We start from the raw sequence: 27,671 nt of genomic DNA, 5'->3' as shown, positions 1-27,671 counted from the left end.
GATCAAAAGAAATTATAATTGCAAAGTGCTAAACACAGTTCCTGGTACACAGTAGATATTAAATAACTGCTAGTTATTTTACTTTTAATATTGGGGAGGGAGAAAATAGTAAAGCTCAGAATTGCTTTGTAGCCGGCATACACCACAAAGTATTGATATTATTATGTGCAATGTTGTTAGCATTAGAAGCTTAGGGCAGCAATTGCTACATTTTGGAAAGCTCCTATCCTGATGGACATTTTCCCTGGCATCTTTCTGTAAAGGCTAGTGCCTGACCTAATTTTAAAGATATCCAAGATCTCTACATTTTTCTTGATAGCCCACTACAAAGTCTCATAGCTTGCCCCCAAATGTCTTCTAAATACTTCCAGTTTTCTCTAATTCTATCACAGAAGAAATTAAGACTATGACTATATGGTCCAAATACTCTATAGATGTGTTTCTTCACATCTAAGGAATATTGCTTTCTTTTTTTCTAAGCTAAATAATCCTCATTACTTTAATCAAATCACATAAAGTAGCCATACAAACCAGAAAAGGATAAGATTATGGAAAAACAAACTTTGGTTCAAGAATCCTGTATGTCTAAATTCTAGCATCTTGGCTCTAGAATCCTGGTTGTCACAGAACTCCTTTTCATAATCTCTTCATCTCCTATTATCTTTCTCTTCAGGCACTCAACTAGAAGGTAAGAGAATCCTAATCACCCCCTTCGATAGAGATTGATCCTTCCCTGAAATCCAGGACACAACAGCTAGAAGGAAGCAAGTATCCTCCCTGACTGCAACCCCTTCTCCTTTGCAGTTCACTCACTCAACCCATGTGCACTATTTTGGTCTCAGTTACTATCACCTACTGCTCTCTAGATTACTTTTCTTACTTGACAACAGACTTTACCCTGGTTCTAGATAATTTCAACATGTGTGTTTGTGGATGTGCCCTCAAATGCTTGACAATTCAACAAATGGAAAAAGAAGACAAAACTTCCCAGGGCAACCACTCCCGACTCCTATGAACAAGTATTGAGGAGGTGAAAGAGGGAGAGAATGTCATCCCTTTGATTTCACCACTATCCACATGGTGACATCTCCATGATTTCAATCTCTGCACCTTCCCTGTCAGAAATTAGTTTTATCTGCGGAATGTTGCAGGGGATGTGGGAAAACAAGGAATTGTGAACACATCCAACCATTCTGGAGAGCAGTTTGGAACTATGCAAAAAGTTATCACACACTGTGCATACCCTTTGATCCAGCAGTGTTACTACTGGGCTTATATCTCAAAGAGATCTTAAAGAAGGGAAAGGGACCTGTAGGTGCAAGAATGTTTGTGCCAGCCGTTTGTAGTGGCTAGAAACTGGAAACTGAGTGGATGCCCAGCAATTGGAGAATGGCTGAATAAATTGTGGTATATGAATGTTATGGAATATTATTGTTCAGTAAGAAATGACCAACAGGATGATTTCACAAAGGCCTGGAGAAACTTATATGAGCTGATGCTGAGTGAAATGAGCAGAACCAGGAGATCATTATATACTTCAACAACAATACTATATGATGACCAATTCTGATGGACCTGGCATCCTCAGCAATGAGATGAACCAAATCTGTTCCAATGGAGCAGTAATGAACTGAACCAGCTACACCCAGCGAAAGAACTCTGGGAGATGACTATGAAGCACTACATAGAATTCCCAATCCCTCTATTTTTGTCCGCCTGCATTTTTGATTTTTTTCACAGGCTAATTGTACACTATTTCAAAGTCCAACTCTTTTTATACAGCAAAATAATGGTTTGGACAAGTATATTTATTTTGTATTTAACATATTTAACATGTATTGGTCAATCTGCCATCTGGGGGAGGGAGTGAGGGGAAGGAAGGGAAAAATTGGAACAAAAGGTTTGGCAATTGTCAATACTGAAAAATTACCCATGCATATAACTTGTAAATAAAAATTAATAAAAAAATTTAACAGAGAAAAAAAACAGTTTTATCCTTTAATTTCACCCTCAAATCCTTTTAAATCTAGTCTTTATCCTCACTGGCCTTTAGGTAGCCATGGTACTGTGCTGATATTGAAGTCAGAAAGATTTGAGTTCAAATCCTGCTCAGAGATTTACTCCCTCTTTGTTAAATCATTTAGCCTCGGTCTACCTCAGTTGCCTCACCTCTAGAATGGAAAAAAAAAAAAAAAAAAAAGGCTCTTACAGCACAAGGTTATTGTGAGGATCAAACAAGATAAGTACAGCACTTTCTAAACTTTAAAGCAGCAACTATTGTTACTACCCCATCCCTCCATTCCAGCTTCATTTTCCCTATTTCCCATACGCTTCACTTTAGGATCGCACACATCTTTGTCCAAGACACATCAACTTTCATGTTGCTAGAGGAGTTCATGAGTTCTGCTACTATACCGTTCTACAGAACCATAGATCAGAACTGGAAGCAACCTCTGGGGTAGACCTTTCATTTTATTGATGAAAAAACTATTTGTCCAACATCCCACAGTGGGTTCTTGGTTTTCCACTTCTCTAATCTCAACTGGGCCTTCATTACTGCATGAAAACCCTTTAATGTGCTGACTGGCATTAAGACTCCTCACAAAGGCAAACTTGGTCTTCTCTCAACTACTTATCTTGTCCCCTCTCAGCAAAGAACTCACCTCCCAGTATACTGCAAGAGTGGGAGGGGGGAGTGGTGTCTCATCATCCCCACTACACAGCTTAAACTCCTCTTACATCTTTGTCTTCCTTTCCTCCTTAGCTCCATTCTGGGAAAAAGGCCCTTCTCCTCCCCAAGGCCCACCCCGCTGCCCAGGATCTTCTTTCATTCTGTGCAGCTCCTGCAGGAGTTTGCCACAATGACTGCTCCTTTTCTGGGTTAGTGTCTCTCTCCCTTTCTCTGATACTTACAAACATACTCAAGATGCCTGACCTTCATTTTACACTACCATTCCTTTTGAGATATCTTGAGAATGGATCTCTCCACACTCTCAAAATAGTGTTAAGGACAGCCCTTTTGTGGATACTTAGGCTGGGTCTAGGCCAGCTGGTTCTTTTCATCTTTTTGAAAACTATGAATTCAACAATCACATTTTAAGACACATAAAAAAAAACTTTATGAGAAACTAGGAGTTTCTTCCCTGTAGTTTCTTTTTTTAAAGAAATACCTATAAACATACAAGTTTATTATCAAGGAATAATAAGCTAAACAAGATGGTGACAAATATTATATCTTTCAGCACTTCCCATTCCTTCTGTATATCTTCTAAAATGGTTTTTTTGGTATCTCTAACCCTCTTTCCCCTTTACATTTTCATTATAGCATATATATGTATATGTGTATGGGGATATGTATATTTATATTTACAGAGAGACAGAAAGAGACAAAGAAGAGACAGAGACAGAGACAGAAAGAGAGAGAAGAGATACAGAGAGAGATACAAAGAGAGAGAAGCAAAACAAATCTACTTTTAGTCATGTCAGAATGCATATAAGACTTTGTACTTCTGGCTCCATCACCTCTTAGTCAAGGGAGAAATTTATATATTTCATCACCAATCTTTTGACTGGTCAGAATTTTTCCTTGGTCAGTTTTTTGGTCAGATTTTTTCCCAGTTGTTTCCCCCTCACATTGATATTATGGTTTTTTGCAAATTTTTCTCCTAGTTCTGTTCATTTCACTCTTCATACATATTTTCCCACATTGTTCAGAAGCCACTATATTGCCTATTTCTTAAAATGTAATGAAATCCCATTATATTCATACATCATCCTTAAGTCAGTCATTTTCAATTAATGGACACATATTTTGTTTCTAGTTCTTTACTATAACAAAAAGTGCTGCTATAAATATTCTTAACCATATAAGTTCTTTCTGAGCTTGATCTCCTTAGGGTGGAATAAAGGGTATGTATAACTTTTGGAGTAAAGTTCCAAATGTTTTCCAAAATGTTTGAATTCACACCTTTACCAGCAGTGACCAGTGACCATTTTCCAGATCCTTCAACTATGACTATTTTCTTCTTTTGTCATCTCTGCCAACCTGATGAATGAGGTAAATCTTTAGTCATTTGAATTTGTTTCTATTAGTAGAAATTTGGAGCATTTTTTTTTTAACATGGTGGTGGTTCATAGCTTACACTCATTATACGTACTTACATTTGAGTGTTCCTATCTCTTAACTACTAGGGAATAGCTTTTACTCTTCTATAATTGTATACATTCTTTACATATTCCGAGTACTTGAACTTGAGAGAACTCTACAATGAAGACCTTTTGCAAATGGTTTCCCTTCTGAATCTAACTGCATTTTGCTTGCTAAGTTTTTCAATGTTAATTAAAATTACTGTCTTTTATAATCATCCCTATTTCTTATGTGATTTAAGAATTCTTCCCTGAATAGCACACATTTAACCCATACTGGATTACTTGCTGTCTGGGGAAGGGGATTGGAGAGAAGGGAGAAAAATTTGGAACACAAAATTTTGCCAGGGGCAATGTATTTTTTGCATGTATTTTGAAAATAAAAAGCTATTATTAACTTTAAAAAAAAAAGATTCTTCCCTGGATGTAATTATGAGAGCTATCTTTTTTCTTTTTTTAAAACATATGCCTTTTCACATGTAGGTCACATATCCATTTAGAGTTTATTGTGGTATATTGCATAAGCTGTATCTAAACCTAATTTCCATCAAACTGCTTTTCAGCTTCTGGCAATTCTTAACAAATAAGGAGTCCTTGCCCCAGTAGAGAGTGCTCTTGGAGAGTATTGAACACTATATTACAATGTTCCACTGCTTCTGGACCTGGTTTACCAAATCTGTTCCACCAATCAGCTTTTCCATATTTAATAAATACTTAATTTTTTATCATTATTTTATAGTATATCATCAGATCTGAAAAGGCCCCCTGCATTATTTTTTTTAACCTTTTGCTCCCACAGGGCAAATTTTATTCTTTTTTCTAGATCTATAAAATAACCCGACTAGTTTAATATGCTATTAAATCTGTAAATTAACTTGGGCTATTATCATTTTATTATCATTTATTGTCATTGCCCAGTCATGAGCAATTAATATCTCTTCAAATGTCTTTATTTCAGTGAAATGTTATATACTTGTAATCAAGCTTTAAGTGTACCGAGGAAAAGACTCCCCACCCCCCCCCCACCCCTTCTGCACTTATTTTCAATGTTTTTTCTCTCTTCCTACTGACTTTTGATAGTAATAAATGAGGTAATTAGGTGGCTCAGTGGATAGAGCACAGGAACCAAAGTCATGAAGACTTGAATTACATATGACTGCAAATAAGTACTTACTTGCTGTGTGATACTGGGAAAGTTAGCTTTTGCTTGTTTTAACCTATGGGAAGGTCACAGTCAGACATGACTGAGCAAAAGGGGTACAAGGAACAGAGGGAGAGGGAAAAGGGAGAGAAATAAGTGATATCTATATATCTGAGGAAGGATACATATATAATTATCCTGCTATTTTATTAAGGAAGGATAATGTAGTGATTATATTTCAATTAATATTTTGTTAAACTTCTAGGGCTCTTTAAACCATCCTATCTGCAAATAGCTACATTTTTTTCTTTGTCCATTCTTATTCCCTCAATCTTTTTCTTGTCCTATCACTGTAATTAATGGTGAAATTGAGCATTCTTTTTTACCTACTTTACTCAAATTGCCTCTAATGATTCTGATCTTCTGTAAAGATGCTAGTGCTTGGTTTTCAAGAGACACCATTTACCACTTTTATGAAAGATCTCATTTATTCTTTTATTTTCTTGTTTTCAACATGTTCTATTTTGTCCAAGGCTTTTCCTCCATCTATTTACATCTTTTTTTACTGCCATTTCGATCTTTTTTCACACAATACATTGTAATGTGGCAATTTCATAGTCAATGATGAGAGAAAAAAAAAAATAAGAGACCTTCCACTTATTAGTCATCCTTCCTTCCAGGGTTACCTTTATGCTCTTAGGACAATCTGGTTTACACAGGTTCCTTCTAAACATTTTGCAAGTTTCTTGACAGCTTATATTTTTATATTGATTACATTATTTTAGCATTCTCACTTGTAAGATAAAAACAACGGTGTTAAACTCACAACTGTCTTTTTGCTGCTTTTTCTACTTGGCAACAGGATCCTGTTCTTGATTCAAGTAGCTTCTTCTGCTTTTAGTCTCCTCATAGTGGCAAATGAATTTACATTATGCCTCTTTAGGAAATGACAATATTGTATAGTGATGTTTCTTTGGACGATTATATTCAAGATTCTAAAAAGAGGTTAAAATAATTGCTTCAATTGCACATCAGATCCAATTTCTATTAACTTATTAACTTTTATCTTTGCACAAAAACAGCTGAGTCAGAAACAACTTGCAAATCAATGTCATTTCATTATGCGATTCCTTGTTGCTTGCCATATTTAGCATCTTTCTCTTTGAACAGAAATCTAGCCCCAATACATTTATCAAGATACAGGTTTTGTTTCCTGTTCCTATAAACTTCAGGGGTTCTCTATTGCTTGTAAGATAAATTACAAGTTTCTCCATCTGGGATTTAAAGCCCTTCACAATCCAACTTTAATCTGTTTTCTGCCAATTGATTCCATTATAATCCTTTCAGGTACTCTATATAACCTAGCCAAAGTAGTTTATTTGCTGTTGTCCACTCTAGATATTCTATACTTCACTTCAATGCCTTCAAACAAGCTGTCCCCAACTCTCCCTCCTCACCTTTCTCAGAATTAGTTTCTTTCAAAGGATATGTCGTGGTCTCTGTTCAGGCATTTTTTTTGGTTGTGTCCAAATCTTCATGACTCCATTGGGATCTTCTTGGCAAAAATATTGGAGTGGTTTGCCATTTCCTTCCAGCTCACTTTATAGATGAGGCAACCAAGGCAAACAGAGTTAAGTGACCCCCAGAGTTATACGATGTCTGGGGCCAGATTTGAAATTAGGTCTTCATGATCCTAGGGCCAATGCTCTATACACTGTGCAACGCTGCCCATAACTCACCTAAAAGGGGGTGAGGTTTCCTGATCCTTCATTATTTCACCTTCATTTATGTATTCATCTATGTAATTTCCCCCACAAGATTCTGAAAGGCAGGATCTACTTTATTTTTGTCTTTCTATCTCTAATACTACAAGGGTGTGGAACAAACCTAAATTGAACTGTATAATAGGTCTTGTTTAGCCAATCTTATCCAACTCCATGTAACTTGTGGACAAAGTCCTTTTAGTTTTCTTAGCAGAGATAATGGAATAGCTTGCCATTTCTTTCTCCAACATGGACCCATTTTTCAGATGAGGAACTGAGGCAAATAGGGATTGATTTGCCTTGGGTCACATAGCAAGGGTCTGAGGGTGAATCTGAGTTCAGATCTTCATGAGTTCATACCCAGTGGTCTTTAGGGCACTACACAGACTACATGACTAATGTCATTTCTTGAACAAATAGTAAACAAAAAGAAAAAGAAAAATTATTAAATACAAGCAACTGAAAAGACAATCCATCACACTAGAAGACTATCGTTTTCAGCTAAGAAACTAAAAAGTCAGTAATAAGTAAGTATTAATTATGTGTCAGGCACTATGCTTATGGGATACTAAGAAGCATTAGGAAAAGAAAAGCTGAAAGATTTTCGCCATAAGGTTTTTATTATACTCTGGATTTTTAAAGATTTGTGTGTTAATGCCTAATGTTTCACTCAAACTTTCAGAATGATTATCATGAGACTTCAACTCTTAAGTAATTATATCTATTTGCAAATAAACATGGTATTTATTTATTTCCTCACCTCCTTGAAGCACATTTGAGTTCTTTTAAAAATATATATTAATAACTAAAGAAATTTTTCTTCAAAAAAAATACTATTTTATTAGATAAAAATTTGCTACACATGAATAACTAGAATATATAATTTATGCAGTCCCAATCAATTCAATTTATAGAAACATTAAATACAGTTCAGATCATCAAATTACTGAAGAAAATACAAAGGGCCTGTTCACAAGACTTATAAACAAAAATACATATCATTAGCTTTCATGTAAATTTGTGTAATCAAAAATTTTTTCTGTAGAAAAAAAATCAACATAAAGCCATTATTTTTCAAATTATCTTTGTTCACTTTTTATTAAATAAGACAAACAATATAATTTACATAGCAAAAGAACGCACACTTAATGAAAATTACTAAAATTGTGTACATTAAATTTTTCTAAATTATAGCATTTAAAATGTACTAAAGGAACTTATATCAGTATCCTTTCTTTTTTTTATAAGTTCACATTTTTGTAAACATAAAGAATATACAAAGTGACACATATGTGTATAATCAATGCTTAATTTTCACAAGTGGCTCATCTAAATTCTGGAGAAAGATTTTTAAAACACAAATTCTAAAAACTGAAATTGATTTCAAAACTTTATTGACATTGTAGTCAACAGAGAGAACATCCGACCAACTCTAGTTCATCACGTGATCTATATATCATACCTAGAATTAAAAGAACAGTCAGTGGGGGTGAGGGAGATGAAGAATAGGAAGAAATAAAAAATCATGCCTTTAAAGAATTTTTTTTTGGTGATTTTACAGATAATATTGTGATTTCTCACAGCTGCTCATTATTCTCAATTTTGCCATCTATTCCTATTCCAAGTCCATTCATAAATAAAAGGAATAGAGGCTGAATACACCAAAGGAATAAGGTAAAGAGATGTGATGAGTACCAAATCAGGAGGAAAAATAACTGACAATTCACTATAACTCTTAAGGATTAGAAATGTTGGTAAAGTGGAAGGGAGAAAAAGAATTGGGGGGAGGGGGTTTAGGGGTAAATGTGGGAAAGAAGTTAGAGTCATATATTAGAAAGAATGCTAGTGAAGGAATAAGTTGTCTCTGGTTTAAAATCCTGTTTCTGGCATGACCATGGAAACAAGTCACTTAATAATGCTAAGCCTCAACTTCCTCATCTGCAAAATGAAGGTAATACAAGTAGGTATTCATTTCACATTACCATTTTGAAGATTAGATGAAAAAATCAAGTATTTTGTTCTTACTTTAAAGTCCATATAAATGTGTCAGGTATTATCATCATCATTCAAGAGAAGAGTACAAATCCAAAAGTGACAGAAGATGAGAGGCTATTCTATTCCTCAACTGCCTATAGGTAGATATGGAGAACTTTAAAATAAAGATTTTTGTAAAGTATCATGGATATAATTAAGAACCTAGGGAGATCAGCTGAAAAAGTCAGGAATTTAAAGAATTTTAGAGGCCTTTGCACTAGAATTTCCACCTTTCTTCTATAATAAAAATATTGAGGCTGAGGACAAATGAGCTATGTCATAGTCTCTCTCATTTTGGAAAATAACACTTCAACTTCAAAGATATTTAAAAAGCATTTTCAAAATTTTTTTGAAAAAATTATTTTCAGAGTTAAGAGACATCTTGGATTATTCTAACAATGTTTCCTTTATATCTCTTCCCTCACCTCTAATTAGTGAAGAAAGCATAAAGCAGACTCCATGACATCTTTTTTTGTTAAGTTTTGGAGACCAGGATTGAACTGTTTTTGAATTATAGAGTTTTATGAAATCAGATGGATCAAGAAAAAAAAAGAGAAAACATCTAAATTATTAAGACAGAGAATGGTTTCAACCTGAAATTTCGTGTTTAAATTGATGACATTTATTTATTCACAGATTAACCAACCTTTACCAAAGTTTCTTTATTCTTCTAAACAAAGAGTCGCCTATTATCTCTTGGAGTACTGTCACCTAGGATGATATTTTAAGGATCCTTAAGTTATCTTCAAAATTCTAATTTTGTTATTCTGCTGATATTCTTCTCTCTAGTAAGTCCAATAATTCAAGGTGTGATTTCTTCAGGAGTCTTGATTTTTCAGCAATAGTCTTCTAGCTTGAGTTGTTCTTTGTAAATGAATCCTAATGAATAGTACATAAGGATGAACAGGAGTCCAATGTGGAGACTATTATATCCCCTCAAGACACAACATTTACATTTGAAAAGAAGTTTTCTTCTGGTAGTTAAAGTAATAAGCTAAACAAAACTATCCTATGTCAACAATATGGTTAGAAAACATTTTTTTTCCAAACTTGAAAATGTCTTAATGACACATCAGAAAATACTTTTAAGAATCTGAAAGAGGACAGAGCAAAATAATAATAATGATTTATAACAAATCTATTAACTGAATTATAAAATGCATTCTACATTATCAGAATCTGATTTCCTAGATTAATAAAAACAAGACACATTCCTAAAATATTTGAGGTTGACAAAATTAAGTAAAATTACAATCAGAAATGTTTGAAAAAATGCTTACGAATGCCCAAATTGACTAACAAAATAAAATACCCAAGCTGTGAAAATGACAATAGAAACCAATGGTTCATTCTGTAAGTAATCTGGTTAATCTTTATCTGTCAGTGTAGTACAGTTGGCACAACTTTAAAACAGTCCCACTTGAAAGAGAGGAGGAGGGGGAGGGAGAGCACATGAGAGTTTTTAGCAGAATGTACAGGAGAAATTTCCTTTATCGAAAACTTTTGGTCTGGAAAATATGAAGAGGGTGCCTGTATATGTGTGTACATGTGTGTATGTAATTATAGAAATACAATAAGCCCCAAAGAATCTAGTCTATGCTATGCCTTTCCCATAATCCTCTCTACATTATTACTAAAGGATTACCCCAGTCTCCATTTGAAAATCTCCAGAGTGGGAATACTCTAGTCAGCAAGAAGGCCAACTCCCCTTTCTGAGAGATTTGTTAGAAAATTCTCCTTAAATCCAACTGATATTTCCTTTTCTGCCACTTTCACCCATTACTCCTGGTCTTACCCTCTGGAACAAAGCAGAACAATTCTAATCTATCCATATGACAATATCAAATAGCTGAAGACAATTATCGAACCAAGTCTCCTTTAAGAATTTAACATGCTATTTTTTAAAAATAGCTTTTATATGCATGGGTAATTTTATAGCATTGACAATTGCAAAACCTTTTGTTCCAATTTTTCCCCTCCTTTCCCCTATCCCTCCATCCGATGGCAGGTGGACCAATACATGTTAAATATGTTAAAGTATAACTTAACTACAATAAGTATACATGTCCTAATGGTTATTTTGCTGTACAAAAAGAATCAGACTTTAAAATAGCGTACAATTAGCCTATGAAGGAAATCAAAAATGCAGGCAGACAAAAATATAGGAATTGGGAATTCTATGTAATGATTCATAGTCATCTCCCAGAGTTCTTTCGCTGGGTGTAGCTGGTTCAATTCATTACTACTCTATTGGAACTGATTTGGTTCATCTCATTGCTGGAGATAGCCATGTCCATCAGAATTGATCATCTTATAGTATTGTTGTTGAAGTATATAATGATCTCCTGGTCCTGCTCATTCACTCAGCATCAGTTCAAACATGCTATTCTTCTTGACAGAGCTTCCCTTCTGACAAATAGTGATGTCTATAGACCCCTTCTCAGAATAACTTTTGTAAATGGATATTAAATAGATATTAAATACACAAAAACCACACAAAGAAAACCAATTATATTGAAATAGTTATCAAAATATAAGGGGAAAAAAAGTTCATAGAAGCCATTTCCATCAATGGACACAGGGCGGAGGCAACAGTGGGACAGGGATTCCAAGCATCCCAGGTTAAGAAACAACTCTGCTGAGACACCTTTTCAATGTCTTCCATAAAAGGTACTTTATCTTTTATTGGGTGGCTAGGTAGTATAGTAGATAGTGTGAGAGATCTGGAGTAAAGACCACCTGAATTCAAATCAGCCTCAGACACTGCCTACCTATATGACCACAGGCAAGCCACATAATCTCTTTATATAGTATACAGTATATATACTGTATATACGGTATGTACTGCATATGTAAATATAAGTTGTTATTATTAACTAAAATCAAGCACAGTGTGGTGGGAGCAAAAAAGAAGATATTCTCTTAACAATGCCTAGAAGAACATTGTCTTTTTCGAGTTACCATGTTACAATGATGATATATTTAGTGTACACTAAAATGAGAACAGGTTAGCCCTAGTTTTGCCACTTAAACTTCTACTACTTGCTTATCTTTTCTAAGCCTCATTTTATCTTTTGAGAAAAAGACACACACAGAGAAAGACAGAAGAAGGTAGGGAAGGAGAGAGAGAAAAAAATGTATATGTCCTACCCACCTCAGAGTTGTTGTTATGAGGATTAAATGAGAAAATGAATATCAAAAACTACACAAATGTTTTTGTGTTACTATGTAATAATCTCTTGCAAACATTTTTAGTCCTATAACATTAAATTAGTTTCAGATTTGGTGATTCAGTAGTAGCGGTAAAGGCAGTAAAAAATGAAACTAAAATAGTTAATCAACTATCCAGTAATAATCAATCTTGAAAGGAATGCTAAAACAAAGGAAGCAATAAAATCAAAGTTTTCTTTAACCTATTATCAAACATATACAAATGTACAAACAAGACACTGTAATTTTAAAATGCTTCCAGTTCCAAGAATCAGTCCAATAATCCAGCATCAGTGAAGATATAGGCTAGATAGGATAGTATAAGACAGATAGGAAATTCTATAATCTCCAAATTAAGCCATAGAGATCACATTTATTTTTCAACTTATAAAAATTGTACTAGGTATTCTACCTTGAGGCTGCTTCTCAGTTTTCCACACTTGTTTACTTTTTCCTAAACCACTTTTTGAAGCAGTACGAGATGTACGTGCCCCAGACTTTTGTTTTCTTAGCCTGAGAAACATAAAAAAGGAGGATAGGATTTCTTCTCCAGCAAAGTTAGATTTATAAAAGAATGACTAAAACAAAATTTATTATTTTAATAACTAAGAGTTACCATACATTAAACTTGAAACTAATAGATTAGTTTTGTTACAAAGCCTTATTTTTTCAGTCAATTTTTTGGAACTCAAAATTCTTTTTCTTAATAGAAACAATGTGGTAAATAATTTCCAAAATAACCTAGGAAATGCCTACTTTATACATAATACAAAAGTAATATTGACCAAATCTCATGAAAAGAGGAAAAAAAAATACTGCTGAAATTCCTAATAACTTCATTTATATAGTATCTCTTCTAGCTCCTCCTCTATTCACACTCCCCTGGGGATCTCATTAGAACTCCATAAACCTAGCTATGAATTGCTAATTGCTTGGGGTCTATCTCTATCATGATGCAACTCCAATTCAATATGTCAAAAACAAACTATTTTTCCTCCTTAAAACTACTTTATTTCTGTTAAGAATACCACTATCACTTCAAGTCACCTAGGTTTGCAATTTTGCAGTCAATCTCTGCTTGATTATTCATTATCCTTCACTCCAGCCAGAAGTCAATCAGCTGCCATGTCACTGGATCTATAATCACCATCCTAGTTCAAGTCTTCATAATCTGTGGTCTGGACTATTGTGAAGAGTCTCTCCTAACTCATCTCCCTACTAGTCTTTCCCTCTCTATTGCATCTTCTACATTGTGGGCCAAACTGCTACTTCTCTAAAACAGTGATCTACTCATATAATAGTAATACTGATAACTTTTATGTACTGCTTTTCATCGGCCCAGGACACAAATAATATGCCCTGAGCTAATTTGTGTGCCTTTCACACAGCTAATAAGTGTCTGAGGCCATATCTGAATTCAGGTGTTCCTAATTTTAGACCCATGGGGACCAACTATGTATACTGACATATTATAAATTTCAAGGGCTATTACCTTAAGGATAGAATACACTTTTCAAACTAAGTTTAGCCTATCTTTCTAGACATTTCCTATTATTTCCTCTGACATACACTCTTTATTCCATTCAAAATTGGCCTATTTATTGTTCATAACATCCTTGGAATGCCTTGCCTCCTCTCCCTCCTACGTTCTGGAATCCTTCAGGATTCCTGGATCCCTTTAAAGTTAAGGTGGGAGCCAGTTACCAGTATTTCTTGATTTCATCTTGTTTCATCCTAAAAAATTATGGATTGCAGTGAGGAGAGATTGAAGGAAAGGAAAAAAGTTAGGAGACTACTCTAACTATCTAAATGAGATATGATGGAGCTGAACAAAGATCGTTGGGTTCAAGAGATATTGTGAAGGTAGAATAGATAGGACTTGGCAAGTTAATGAGATGTGAGAAGTAAGAAAAAGGGAGAAGTCAAAGAATGTTTGCAGGTTTTAAGTCTGGGTGAAATATCAATAGGAAGAGGTAGGGGTTATTGGCGTCCACTCTTTATAGATGAGTAAACTGTAGCAAAGTCATACAATTAGTGTCTGAGATCAAATTTGACCTCAAGTCCTTCTGACCCCAAGTCCAAAGTACATTTATATACTGCAGAAGTTAGATTATCTGGAGTAGAATCTTCCATTCCTAGATCGTTTTATTAAATTACTGAAAATGGAAAATATTCAGAGGAAGGAGAACAAGATGGTGAGGGTACATAATTACAAGGTAGAAGGTCCAGTCCAAAAAACTGATGATGTTCAGCCTGAAGGAAAGAAGGCTTGGGGTTACTTGACATTCTTCTTAAAAACAGTCAAGAATTCTTCTGAGAAAGTAAATCAAACATGCTTTGGTCCCAGAAGGGAGTTCAACACAGATTTTTTTTTTGTTCCATGAAACTTTTTAACAATACAAGTTCCCTAATGGAATACTTGATGAATAGTGGGTTCCAAATCACAGAAGATCTCTCCAAATAGAAATGAGATGACGACTTCTAAAAGTGGGAGTTCTTGCTCAGCACAGATTAAAATAGGTAACTTCTCAATTCCCTTCTAATTAATGACATTTGGTGATCACAATGGATTTAAATAAAAAACAAACAACAACAGAACCAGATTATTTCTTCCCAGGATGCTTAAAAAGATTAATACATATATTACTGCTTTAATCTTTATAATGTCCCAACTGGGAAAACTAAATATAAGTATCAAGAGCAACACAGTGTAATAGAAAAGAATATCGACTGGACTTTAAGCCAACATTCCCAGGCTCTAGATACTGTTTTCCCTTGAGGAAATTCTTAACAGTTCTGAGTCTTAGTTTCTTCTATAAACTAGATCCCAGCTTTTTCAACTCTGCATCATAAAGCAGTTTGGCAGTTTCAGAAGCCTATGGATCCCTTCTCAGAATAATGTATGCATAAAATCATAAAAGAAAATAATTATATTGAAATAATCTTCCCAGTCCCACACTCCTCTTCTCTCATGAACTTTATAACTGAGGGTAATAAAACAAGTAAAAATCATGAAAGAGAGCAAATTTGATGGGTAATATTTTGCCAGCCACCCTAAAACACAAAAGTAGAACAGCATCAGTGGATAACATTTTGTATGTTCAATAAAAAAGAGGAGTGCTATCTTAAAAATGAAAATAAAACTTGCTATTCAGTTTTTTTTTCTTACATAATTATCCTAAACTTCAGGTGAATTCAACTAAGGTAAAAAGGTAAAATCTGCATGAAACAAGTATCCAGTTGCTACTTTTTCTTTATAACAGTTATCAACAAAACAAACTAGATTTTCCAAATGGAATGTAACAGATATGTTGAGAAAGCGACTGATGCATATCATCCTGATTCATGCTTTCAGCATTATTTTACTGTATACAGTCATATTTTATTATTCTTTAGCAGTCAAACCGGTAATACTACATTATTCACACTAATGCTGTCTCAAATAATAGGTACATTTAATAAAGACCTTTACATGAAGTAACCTTGAACCTAATCCTTGTATAAGAATAAAGCATACTACCAGTATATATTTAACATTTCCAAAGATTACCCATACTTATGTATCCATGGAGCAGTTTACAAGCATTCTTTGCTCTAAAAATGTGTTTCCTTTCTACAGTGTCTCTTTATTTGTACTCTCATCCTTTGGAAACCAAGGGACTTTAAATTAATTTGACAGGAAATCTTTTTTTTTTTTTAATTGACTTCATTCTTTTTATCAATATGCCATATTCCTTTAGGCCCCAACAACATCATGTCTACTAACTGTGACAATTTTAAAAGAGACAATTTTATAGTTTCAATAAGATATATTATCCTATAAACCAATTTAGGAAAATAAAAACATACTGAGGGTAATTTTTGTTTGTTTCTGAAAAGGAAAAAACCATTCATAATTCCTTAAACATGAATTCCTAACTAATGTGAAGTCTTAAAATGTTTTTCTTGTCCTGGCATTACTGACAAGAGAAAGCTTAGTAATTCCATGTATAATATTACAGAACCATTTCCTCTGAGAAAAAGATATGTGTGATTTTGTTCTTAAACTTGACTAGGAAGATGTTTTTAAAGAAATATATTAATTGCTACACACAAACTAGAAGATAAGAAGTGTGGCAAAGCAGATGAGTTAGTTTCCAAGTCAGTAAAGTCTTGGCTCAAGTCTAGTCTCTTGACACATACGGCTTAAGGACTGGACAAGTCATTTAACCTCTTACTACCCCACAGTAGGTTACAGATAACATATTTGGCTAGACTGCTGAAAGGCATTACTACACTGCATATTCTCCAGAAAGGAGACCTCAGATCCAGGTCCAAATTTTTTTAAAGCAATAAATTTTAAAAATTTGTACTACACTAATTCCTTGCATTTTTTTCCCCCACATCACTCCCCTATTCAATAAACTAGTCCCTTCTTATTGCATCTGGGAGAAAATATAAATTCTTCAGTTCAGCATTTACAAGTAGCTTTAACTTAACTAGCTGCAGCCTATTTTTCCAAGATCATTGTACATTATTGCCTCTCCCACAAGTTGCAATCCAGCCAAAGTGCCGCCCTCTGTTACTCACAAGTTACATTCTATCATCACTTTGCTTTTTCATGGGTCACTCCATATTTGGAAGATTCTTCCTCAAGTTAATGGAACCTGATTTCCTTTAAACTTAAGTACCATAGATTTCCAGACTTTTTATTTATGTTTAGTTTATGTATACTTGTAGATGTACCTGTTGTTTCCCACTTGAATATAAACTCTTAGTGACTAGAGACCTTTTTCCTTTTTGTTGTTGAAATCCCAGAGCCTAACAAAGTGTAGGGCACAAAGGTGGCACATAATAAAAACGACTGTTAATTGATTGCGTTTCTTCTGGACATTTTTCTTTTAAAAAAATCTTTTCCATTGAAGCGAACAAGAACAAACGTATTCATAGTTCCTGTAAAGAATAAATCATTTTGCTTTCTAACATCTTTTATGACCAAAGGAACTCCCAAGACAGACAAATATGCTTAATAATTTGCGTGACCACCACTCACAGTATTTCCTAAATATCACTGAACTTTGTTAATCCCTTTCATGTAATTTCAGAATTACCTTGCTCCACATTTTGATGGGCTACTTAAAAAATGACTGAGACCTCCCATTAATGGCCTCCTCAAAAAGCATGAAACCAGCCAATTCTTCATTCAGAGTCATAATTTAATCTTTAGATATTACCTTCAATTTTTAATTCATTTTTTTACTTCAATTTTACTCTCCTTTTGGTCATTTTACTTTTCATTGACCAATCCATCTGAAGATGAACTAAGAGAGAAAGTGAAATTGAGAATTCAATTTTTTATCTTGTTCATCCTGTTCTTCTAACATGATCAAGGATGATCTGAAAGTTAGATGCAATTTGGTGTTAAGTGTTTTTGGATGTAGTTTGGGTAGTCTCAATATGCTAATGCAAATTCTATTTCTGAAGCAGTTTTCTAGCTGAAATTGAACTCTGAGACCGTCATTTTCTGATTTATTTTCTCACCAATTATCTTTGATTCAGATGACCTACAAGGAAAGTATAAAGAAGAAAGGAGGCCAAGTAAACAGAAAAATAAGGGTTACAAACAGAGGCTGGGGAAGAACAAAGGAAGGAATCATAAAGACTAGATTGATAAGCTTCTATAAAACAATTATATGCAATTTCTACATGCATGTGATAGTTTATCAACACCATGAACTTACAAAATTGTAGTATCTTTTCCTTTTTTTGTTAAGATTTTATTAAAGCTACTGGTTTACCTATATATAAACAAATAAAACATACATAAAATTATTTTCAGGATTTCTAAATATCATTAACATTTTCCAATACATTCAACATAAGGATCCAAGATTCTGAACATGCCACCACCAAAAAAATTTGCAAACCTAAAAAACAAAAAGGAAAAAAAATTAAACAATGTCAAAAGTAAAAAGACTTTAGAAAAGAGTAACATTTAACATAATAATTTTTATAGCAATATTCCCAAGGTAAAATCTTAAAAGCCCTATGAAATAAAACTATGTGCTACCTTGAACATGACAATTTCACTAAAAACTAAACAAATGTTTTTTGTCTTCACCCTAAAGCTGTATATTCAAATGTGACTTTCTTGAAAAATATTCACTGTTTAATACATAAAAATAAAATGAAAATAAAATTCAATTCATATAAACATGACCCTCTGTAATCATTAAATCAATATTGGGTCAAAAAAATCATTCCAGCAATTTTTGTCTTGTATATTTTCTTATTCTACAAATTTGACTAATAATCACCTCATTAACCATAACACAACAATTAATTTTCAGGGTGTAGAATATATTTAGAACAGAGTTTTTGACTATTTTATACAATTTGTACACTCATAAAAATAAAGTGGTCAAGCAGTAAACTTCATCACCATCTGTCATGAATTATGTAACTTTTTAAGATTAAAAGGAAAAATAAAGATTTTTTTTTTTTTTATAGAACATGTACCACTCAAAACACTAACTAAAGCTTACATAGAAACTGCCTTGAAAATAGTAAAGGAATAGCTTTTGTGTGGCTAAAAGTTAAGAATAATTCAAATCATACTAAAGGCACTTTTTATTAAAATAAATCTGAATAAACATACAACTTAAGGATACTAAAAATTCTTCAACTCAGGCTTATAGAACAATCTAACATCTGTCTATTCAAATAGTTTATGCCAAGAAAATCATTAGTTCAAAGTTAACATTTCCTGTGGCACCATTGAAATTACATGAAAATGTTCAATAAAACTTATTCATAATGATTTTAGTCAGGAGAATAGTGGGAGTTTTAGTTAGGATACAAATTTAGATCAGAGATAGAAAATAATCCAAAAACCTCTAAGTTACTCAATTTAAGTAGAAAACTCAATCTGAAAATACAGAGGTTAATTACTTTGAATGAACATGATCAATTTTCACGGGCATAACTGAAAGCCACAAATGTCATGATTCAACTCAGATTCAGATTCATAATCAACAAGATTCAACTCAGAACTCAATTCTTTTAGTTCTTAAGACAGACATTAAATAATGAGAATATTAAATAATGAGTGCCATAACTTGCACTGTTTTAACACATACTATAAAATAACCCATCATAAAAAAATTGTCATAAATATCACGTTTTAAAAATCTGTGTACAAGTTTGTAAAGTACCATTTGATAATCTATTAGTGACAGAATATGTGATACAAATGAATTTCAGTATTATGAAATAAGAAATTATGAAAAATTATAAAATTTGTCCTAAATATTATTTTATTATTTATTTGTGACCTTTTTATTTATCATTCAGAATGGAATGGCAACTTAGTTTGTCTACATCTTCAAATTACCAGGTAATTACTTGCTTCAATAGCATGAATAATTAAAGTTGAAAATAAATTAATAAGCTATAATTTACTATACCAATTAATTTTGCTTTTAGCAATATTACCACCACCTTTTTTCTTTTTAAGTATGAGAAACAAAAAAATGTCATAAAACCTCACTAATTTGAGACAACAGTGTAAAATATGAATTAGAAAATAATGAAATCCCTTTAGAATATTGCTATATTATGTAACTTTGGTATTTAAAACTTTTGGCCTATGGCCTATAAAAATGTTTCAGAAGAGACAGTCTAACAATTCACTGGTTATTTAAATTCTTTTAATAATGAGGTGTTACCTAATGATTCTACTGCATTTTTCATAGGTAGTTTTGTTACATTTAAATTACAGCATATATTATTAAAGATATATTCAAGAGAAAGCTGTTTTAGAAAGAGACCTACATTTTTTTAGTCCTCATTCTGTCCACTTGACTTTTCTTTCCATTTGTAAAATAAGGTTGGACTAAATGATTCCTAAGGTTCCCTCCCTTGAGTCTAAATTATAAATAAGATGAAATAAATAAATTAAAAATTAGTATTAACATTCAAGTCCTTTAAAAAAGAAAAAGTAACACACTGAAGAAATTTCTTTCTTGAGTTTCATGTTAAAAAAAAATTATTGATTTCCCCCATTATTTGTAAATAAATTTTCAGAAGAGGAAGAAATTATTCAAACTATAAATTTCTAATTAGTGAGGTTTTACCACAAATATTTTATTCTTTTAAGTGTTCATGGATAAAGTTAATTTAGACAAAGTTAACTTCTTTGATTGAATTACTATTTTTCATTTTCTATGTCAAATAATATGTACTTGAATATGTTCTGTTCACAAATTATAAAAACAAAACATCTTAAACAGGAAGGAGCTGGGGTAGGAGGACAAAGACATGGAAAAACATGAAGGCCTCTCTTATTGTTCCATTACCATTCTGTTTGAAGTAGTTTCAGGACGATGAGATCTCACACCTTCTAGTCAGAAATCAGATGACCTCAAAACAACCTCATTTCAGTCTTAGGCCTCATGTCTTTCTCTTAAAGCTAAAAATAAAAATACATATGAATGAACAAATGATTGTGAAATGATAATCTAGCATGACACTAAGAAATATAAAAATACTAGAAATCATTTTAAATCACAGAAGAATGAATATGTACACATCACCACACAGAGCATCCAGTGATTATCTAGTATTCACTCAGGTTTTTGCCAGTAATTATCTTCCCCTTTTCCTTTTTGAACAATAAAAATTTACTTCTGTTTTAAAATTTTTTAAAAAACATGTTTCACCTGTTATCTTCTAAGGCACTAATATTAACTTTTTTTTTTTTGTCATTAGTTATCTACCTACAAGAAATTACTCTTAAGAAAATGAGCAGCCACCTTTACATAGAAAGTAAGGGAAGTTTAATCAAACTATAAAATACTTCACAACACACACCTAATTTACTGCTTTTAATTTGAAACAGTACAACAAGGTGATTAAGAAGTTTGTGAAGTGAAAGTTTGGATGGTCCCCAAAAGGAGCTTTTCTGCAAGGACCACAAAGTTAAAATTCTGATAAATTTATTTTAAGTTCACAAAGCAAACTGTGGATATTTAATATGAATAAGGTTCCCCACTTCCAGCTCTATAATTCTTCAATAAGTAAAGAGCACCTGCTTCCTTGACTTTCTTAGTAAATCTTTTTTCTATATTCCTTCCTTTCTTCTAAAATTCTATGTTATGATGGTAAGGGTTGGGAGTGAGCTGAGGAATAAAGGGGCTAGAATTTCAAAATTAAAAATTAAGATTTGTAAAACAAGAAAAGACACTTTTAGAAACAGAATGAAATGGCACTAAAATTGTTCTTTTCTTTGGAAGGGAATTTCTAATTGGATGAAAAGTCTGGTCGAACAGAAAAACCAATTGAGCAAATGCAGAATCTCCACTCTAAAGTCCAGTCCTCAGCTTTCCTTTTTGTGGAAGCACACTTCAATGATTCAATGGTTCAAATGAAATGCCATAAAATGATGCTGATTGACTAAGTACCCTACACAAGCATGGAGAACTATATAAATCAAATATATGTATACAGAGGAAGAGACACATTACTATCAGAAGGTGAAATCCACCAGGTTAGATATTTCTTTTCACTTCAGTTTGGTAACTTTATCTCTAATCTTGCAGATACTGGTAGATAAGCAGATACTGATAGATAAAAGTCTTCCTGGGCTCCCTAAGAATTTTCTTCTTCCCACCAAAAAAATTCCTCCAAAAAAACATTGAGAAACTCCCCAACTGGGAAATTAATCATCTAGTTTTGTCAGCATTAAGTTTGTGTTTTCCTAATACTAAATTAATCCAAAAATGAATTCTCCTTCCTTCAGAGAGCACCACTACTTCCTAAAAGTCACCCTATTCAAAATTTAAATTATAATTATCCCATTTCTACCTATTTTTAATAAAGATTGTGGCATCCAAATCCCTTTTTAAAATTATTTTTATATAAAGTACACTATTCAACTTATAGGTATCAGGTTTTTCAATGACATTAAAAGGAACAATACCAAGTAAGTAGAGAAGAGTTTTAAAAATAAATCTGCTAGAAAAACAGCATCCTGGCTAAATACCTTACTTCTTTAATAGTGGCCCAAAGTAGGACATATTGATAGTTTCCTTAAAAAGATAGTTCTGTTCCAACTCAACTGCTCTTTATTTTCCATTTAGTTCTATAAGATCTTTCAAAAGAATAAATTTGTTTTGTGGGATTTTATTACTATGGGCACATTACATATTCTACCACTAAAGAATTTGTGAGACAATTCACAGCATGGGATGATGGCGATCCAGAACTCCTAAAGATTATGTATGATTGGAGTCAACAAATCCTAAAGGTGCTAAAAAAAATTTCAAGTTCAGGGCCAGCAATAGACTCTACTATATGAATTGAGTAAAGTACTAGTCTAAATAAGTTGCATTAGAATATATAGCCTAAACTATATTGGGATACAATTCTATAATTCTTGTATAGATCAGTAACTGTTTCAGCTACATTAGCCTTTTGAGAAGGGCTCAAATGAGTATCTCCCACAAAAGTTCCTATAACAATGATTAGCATAATAGTCAGTCGAAAATATTTCCTCCAAAATGAATGGATAACCACAGATTTTACAAAGAGACCATGTAAAGAAACTTAAAATGATATTTTGAGATATTTAATATTAAGTTTTTATGTCATGAAAAAAAAAATTTTTTTGGAGGTGGGAGGTGTTTAGGCATTTGGTATTAAGTGATTTTTCCAATGCCACACACCAGGAAGCATTAAGTGTCTGAGGCCACATTTGAACTCAGGTCCTCTTGACTTCAGGGCTGGTGCTCTATCCACTGCGCCACCTAGCTATTCCTTCTCAACAATATTCTTAGAGTAAATTGTTAATTCCTTTACCTTTTTTTTCCTTAAGAAAATGCATGTTCTGTGCAAAAACGTTTGTGGCAGCCCTTTTGTAGTGGCAAGAAACTGGAAACTGAGTGGATGCCCATCAGCTGGACAATGGCTGAATAAGTTATGATACATGAATGTTATGGAATGTTATTCTACAAGAAATGATCAGCAGGATGATTTCAGAGAGGCCTGGAGAGACTTACATGAACTGATGCTAAGTAAAATGAACAAAAGCAGATCATTATTCACGGCAACAACAACATTATACGATGATCAACTCTGATGGACATGGTTCTCTTCAACAATGAAAGGATTCAAACCAGTTCCAATTGTTCAATGATGAAGAAAGCCATCTACATCCAAAAGAGGAATGTAGGAACTGAGTGTGGATCACAACATAGCATTCTCACTCTTTTTGTTGTTGTTTGCTTGTATTTTATTTTGCTTCTCTTTTTTTCTTGTGTGGCATGATAATTGTATAAATATGTATGCATATATTGAATTTAACATATATTTCTACCATGTTTAATATATATTGGACAACTTGCCATCTAGGAAGGGCAGGGGGGAAAGGGAGGAACTGGAACATGGGGTTTTGCAAGGGCTAATGTTAAAGAATTGTCCACGCATATGTTTTAAAAAATAAAAAGCTTTAAAAAAAAAAAAAAAGAAGAAGAAGAAGAAAACACATGTACTGTAGTAGTTTTGGCCACAATATAGTCTAAAATATGTTAAATCTTTGTAGTAATAGTAGTTTTGAAATTGTACAGCATTTTTCTTTTCTTTGGGACAACTCCCAACATCAGTTTAATCTAGCACCTCAAATGTATCATCTTGTAGTCTTAGAAAATTGTCCTATGACTTGAAGAATTTAAGTGAATTGTCCAATGAGCCTGATATGTGTCAGAAAAATCAGGTAAATCCAAGACTTCTTGTTGGAGACTAACAATATACTATGCAAAACCTCCTCTCTAATTTGATTCTTTACTATTTGATATACTGCATCTTTGTAAGCATTTAAGTAAAAGCTTTTTAAGCATTTAAGTAAAAGCTCAACAAAAAAGTTTTGTTGAGCATTGGGAAACAAAAGAACAAATGAAAAAGGCCAACACTAGACATCAAGAGTCAAGAAGATAACAAGGTATTGTACAGATTAAGAAATATTAGCATCTAAACCTAATAGATAGATTTTAGTAAAAATCCTGGAGATCTACATACAAGAATTTGGCGTTCCAAGTAAGAAGGCTAACTTCCAAGCATCCTGGAATTCAGACACAGTTGATTAAGCTAAATAACTGATCATATGACCTAGAAGGAAGAGACAGCAATGATAGGAATATGTGCTAGTTAAGAGGCAGGCAGTGATAATAAGAAACAGAGAATGTAAAAAACAACAAGAATACCCAACAATTTAATTATTAAATATTTTATTTTATTATTAAATATATTAAATAATATTAAATAATTAAACTACTTAAACATAATCAGTAATGGCAGTAGAAGTTATTTTAAGTAAACTATCTATATTAGATTATGTTCTGGTAAGCTATTACTAGGCATGAGCAGTTTAAAGCAAGGTCAATAAACTCTTTTACAAAACAAATTCAAAAAGAAAACTTACTTGATTTTGTCTTCTCAATCAAGAGACATTTAATTTTTTCCAAAAATTTTTTTCCCTGTGTTCTAAGAGAATGCTTATGCTTTTATCAACATTTATCAACATCAATAAGAAAAATAATATATCTAAAGAGTGTTTATAGTTTAAATATAGCTATTTATCCAAAAAATACTAGGTTCCTTCAAAAACCTATTAAGTACTCCAATTGATAAATGGTCAAAGGATATGAACAGACAATTCTCAGATGAAGAAATTGAAACTATCTCTAGCCATATGAAAAGATGCTCCAAGTCATTATTAATCAGAGAAATGCAAATTTAGACAACTCTGAGATACCACTATACATCTGTCAGATTGGCTAGAATGACAGGGAAAGATAACGTAGAATGTTGGAGGGGATGTAAGAAAACTGGGACACTGACACATTGTTGATGGAATTGTAAATATCCGGCCATTCTGGAGAGCAATTTGGAACTATGCTCAAAAAGTTATCAAACTGTGCATACCCTTTGATCCAGCAGTGCTACTATTCGGCTTATATCCCAAAGAGATACTAAAGAAGGGAAAGGGACCTGTATGTGCAAAATGTTTGTGGCAGCCCCGTTTGTAGTGGCTAGAAGCTGAAAAATGAATGGATGCCCATCAATTGGAGAATGGCTGGGTAAATTGTGGTATATGAATGTTACGGAATGTTATTGTTCTGTAAGAACTAATCAGCAGGATGAATACAGAGAGGCCTGGAGAGACTTACATGAATTGATGCTAAGTGAAATGAGCAGAACCAGGAGATCATCATATATTTCAACAACAATACTGTATGAGGATGTATTCTGATGGAAGTGGATTTCTTCGACAAAGAGATCTAAATCAGTGCCAATTGATCAAGGATGGCCAGAAGCAGCTACACCCAAAGAAAGAACACTGGGAAATGAGTGTAAACTTTGCATTTTTGTTTTTCTTCCCGGGTTATTTTTACCTTCTGAATCCAATTCTTCCTGTGCAACAAGAGAACTGTTCAGTTCTGCACACATATATTGCATTTGGATATACTGTGACACATTTAACATGTATAAGGACTGCTTGTCATCTAGGGGAGGAAGTGGAGGGAGGGAAGGGAAAAGTCAGAACAGAAGTGAGTGCAAGGGATAATGTTGTAAAAAATTACTCAGGCATGGGTTCTGTCAATAAAAAGTTATAATTATGAAAAAATAAATAAAAAAAGAAAGAAAAAAAAACCTATGAAGCAAATAGAGTTTATAAATGTCGGTAGAACTCTGCAAAACCATGGAATCATTTATTAATAAAGCACACATGGAAAAACCAAATTAAGACTTAACCATTACCATGAAGGGTTTCTCCCATGTTTCCTATTTGGACATTTAATTAAGATTATAGAAGTCTATTTTACTGTGAATCTTGATCATTAATTTTTGCATTTAGTCTCCTCAAACTTCTGAATATTACTCTTTCATCTATAATTGCACATTGTACAAAAAATAAAGCAAAATAAAAGCCAAACAATGTAAATGTAAGCATACTAAAACAGCCTGATTTTAAGAAACAAAAACAAAAGCAAAAAAATCTGAGTATTTGAACTCAGTATTTGAAGACTGAAAAATTAAGTTTCTGATTTTTCTGATTTGGTTAATAAGGCCTCAGATTTAGAATAAATACAATGAATGACTGACATATCTAAAAACAAATGGATGGATTATATGTATGTGTCTACAATAACTTTGTTCTGTATGTAACCCTTTAGACTGATTCCCTCATTCTACAGGGTTTCACTTAATAGTTATTTAGACATCATTCCAGAGAATACAAATAATTATACACTCTGTACTTTAGGGGACTGCCCTTCTGCTACTATGATAACCAATTTGGCCAGCTGAATAGGAATAACATGTGAAAAGAGAAGGGAGAAAATCTATTTTCATGAGAAAAAACATTCAAAATGAGAATATACATGAATGTATTTAGTGTGTAATTAACTGTGTTCATTTGTATTTTGACTCAAAATTTAACTTGATTCTAATGAACTGTATATGTTGTAAAAAGAAAGTGGCATATGCCATATCTACAAACTAAGCTAAAATATTCCCAATTAATATTCTTGAAAATTTGTTTCAAAATAATTTCCACTATGCCCAAAGAGGTATCAAACTCTGCATACCCCTTGACCCAGCAGTGTTACTACTGGGATTATACCCCAAAGAGATCTTAAAAGAGGGAAAGGGCCTCACATATGCAAAAATGTTTGTGACAGCCCTTTTTGTACTGGCAAGAAACTAGAAAATGAGTGGATGCCCATCAGTTGGAGAATGGCTGAATAAGTTATGGTATATGAATGTTATGGAATATTATTGTTCTGTAAGAAATGATGAGCAGAATGATTTCAGAGAGGCCTGGAAAGACTTACATGAACTGATGCTAAATGAAATGAGAACCATGAGATCATTATACACGGCAATAAGACTTTAAGACAATTAATTCTGATGGATGTGATTCTTTTCAATAATGAGATGATTCAGGCCAGTTCCAATGATCTTGTGATAAAGAGAGCCATCTAAACCCAGAAAGAGGACTGTGGAGACTGAGTGTGGACGACAACACAGTATTTCCCTTTTTATGTTGTTTGTTTGCATTTTGTTTTCTTTCTCATTTTTCCCCTTTCTATCTGTTTTTTTCTTATATGCAAGATTACTGTATAAATATGTATTATATATTGGATTTAACATATATATTTTAATATGTTTAACATATATTGGATTACTTGCCATCTGGGGAAGGAGGTGGGGAGAAGGAGGGGAAAAATTTGGAACACAAGGTTTTTCAGGGGTCAGTGTTAAAAAATTATCCATGCATATGTTTGAAAATAAAAAGCTTTAATAATTTCTAGGAAAGCTTCCAATTGCATTTTATATGT

General features: G+C 33.0%; 1 protein-coding gene across 1 annotated transcript in view; it reads right to left on the bottom strand.

Moving 5' to 3' along the window:
* Nucleotides 1-8,117: 8,117 nt before the first annotated feature.
* The window catches only part of LOC127546497 (XK-related protein 6-like), a 77,505-nt gene continuing 57,951 nt past the window's right edge, over nucleotides 8,118-27,671 (bottom strand). The window contains exons 2-3 of the mRNA XM_051973578.1: nucleotides 20,631-20,743; nucleotides 8,118-18,200 (exon numbers count right to left, since the gene is read on the bottom strand). Of these exons, the coding sequence (XP_051829538.1) occupies nucleotides 20,725-20,743 (19 nt within the window). The 3' untranslated portion in view covers nucleotides 8,118-18,200; nucleotides 20,631-20,724. The remainder of the gene's footprint in view (nucleotides 18,201-20,630; nucleotides 20,744-27,671) is intronic.

This window comes from Antechinus flavipes, chromosome 2, assembly GCF_016432865.1.
Source record: "Antechinus flavipes isolate AdamAnt ecotype Samford, QLD, Australia chromosome 2, AdamAnt_v2, whole genome shotgun sequence".
Lineage (NCBI taxonomy): Eukaryota > Metazoa > Chordata > Mammalia > Dasyuromorphia > Dasyuridae > Antechinus > Antechinus flavipes.
The sequence above is the reverse complement of the archived record's forward strand: the minus strand, read 5'-3'. Positions and strand labels throughout refer to the sequence as shown.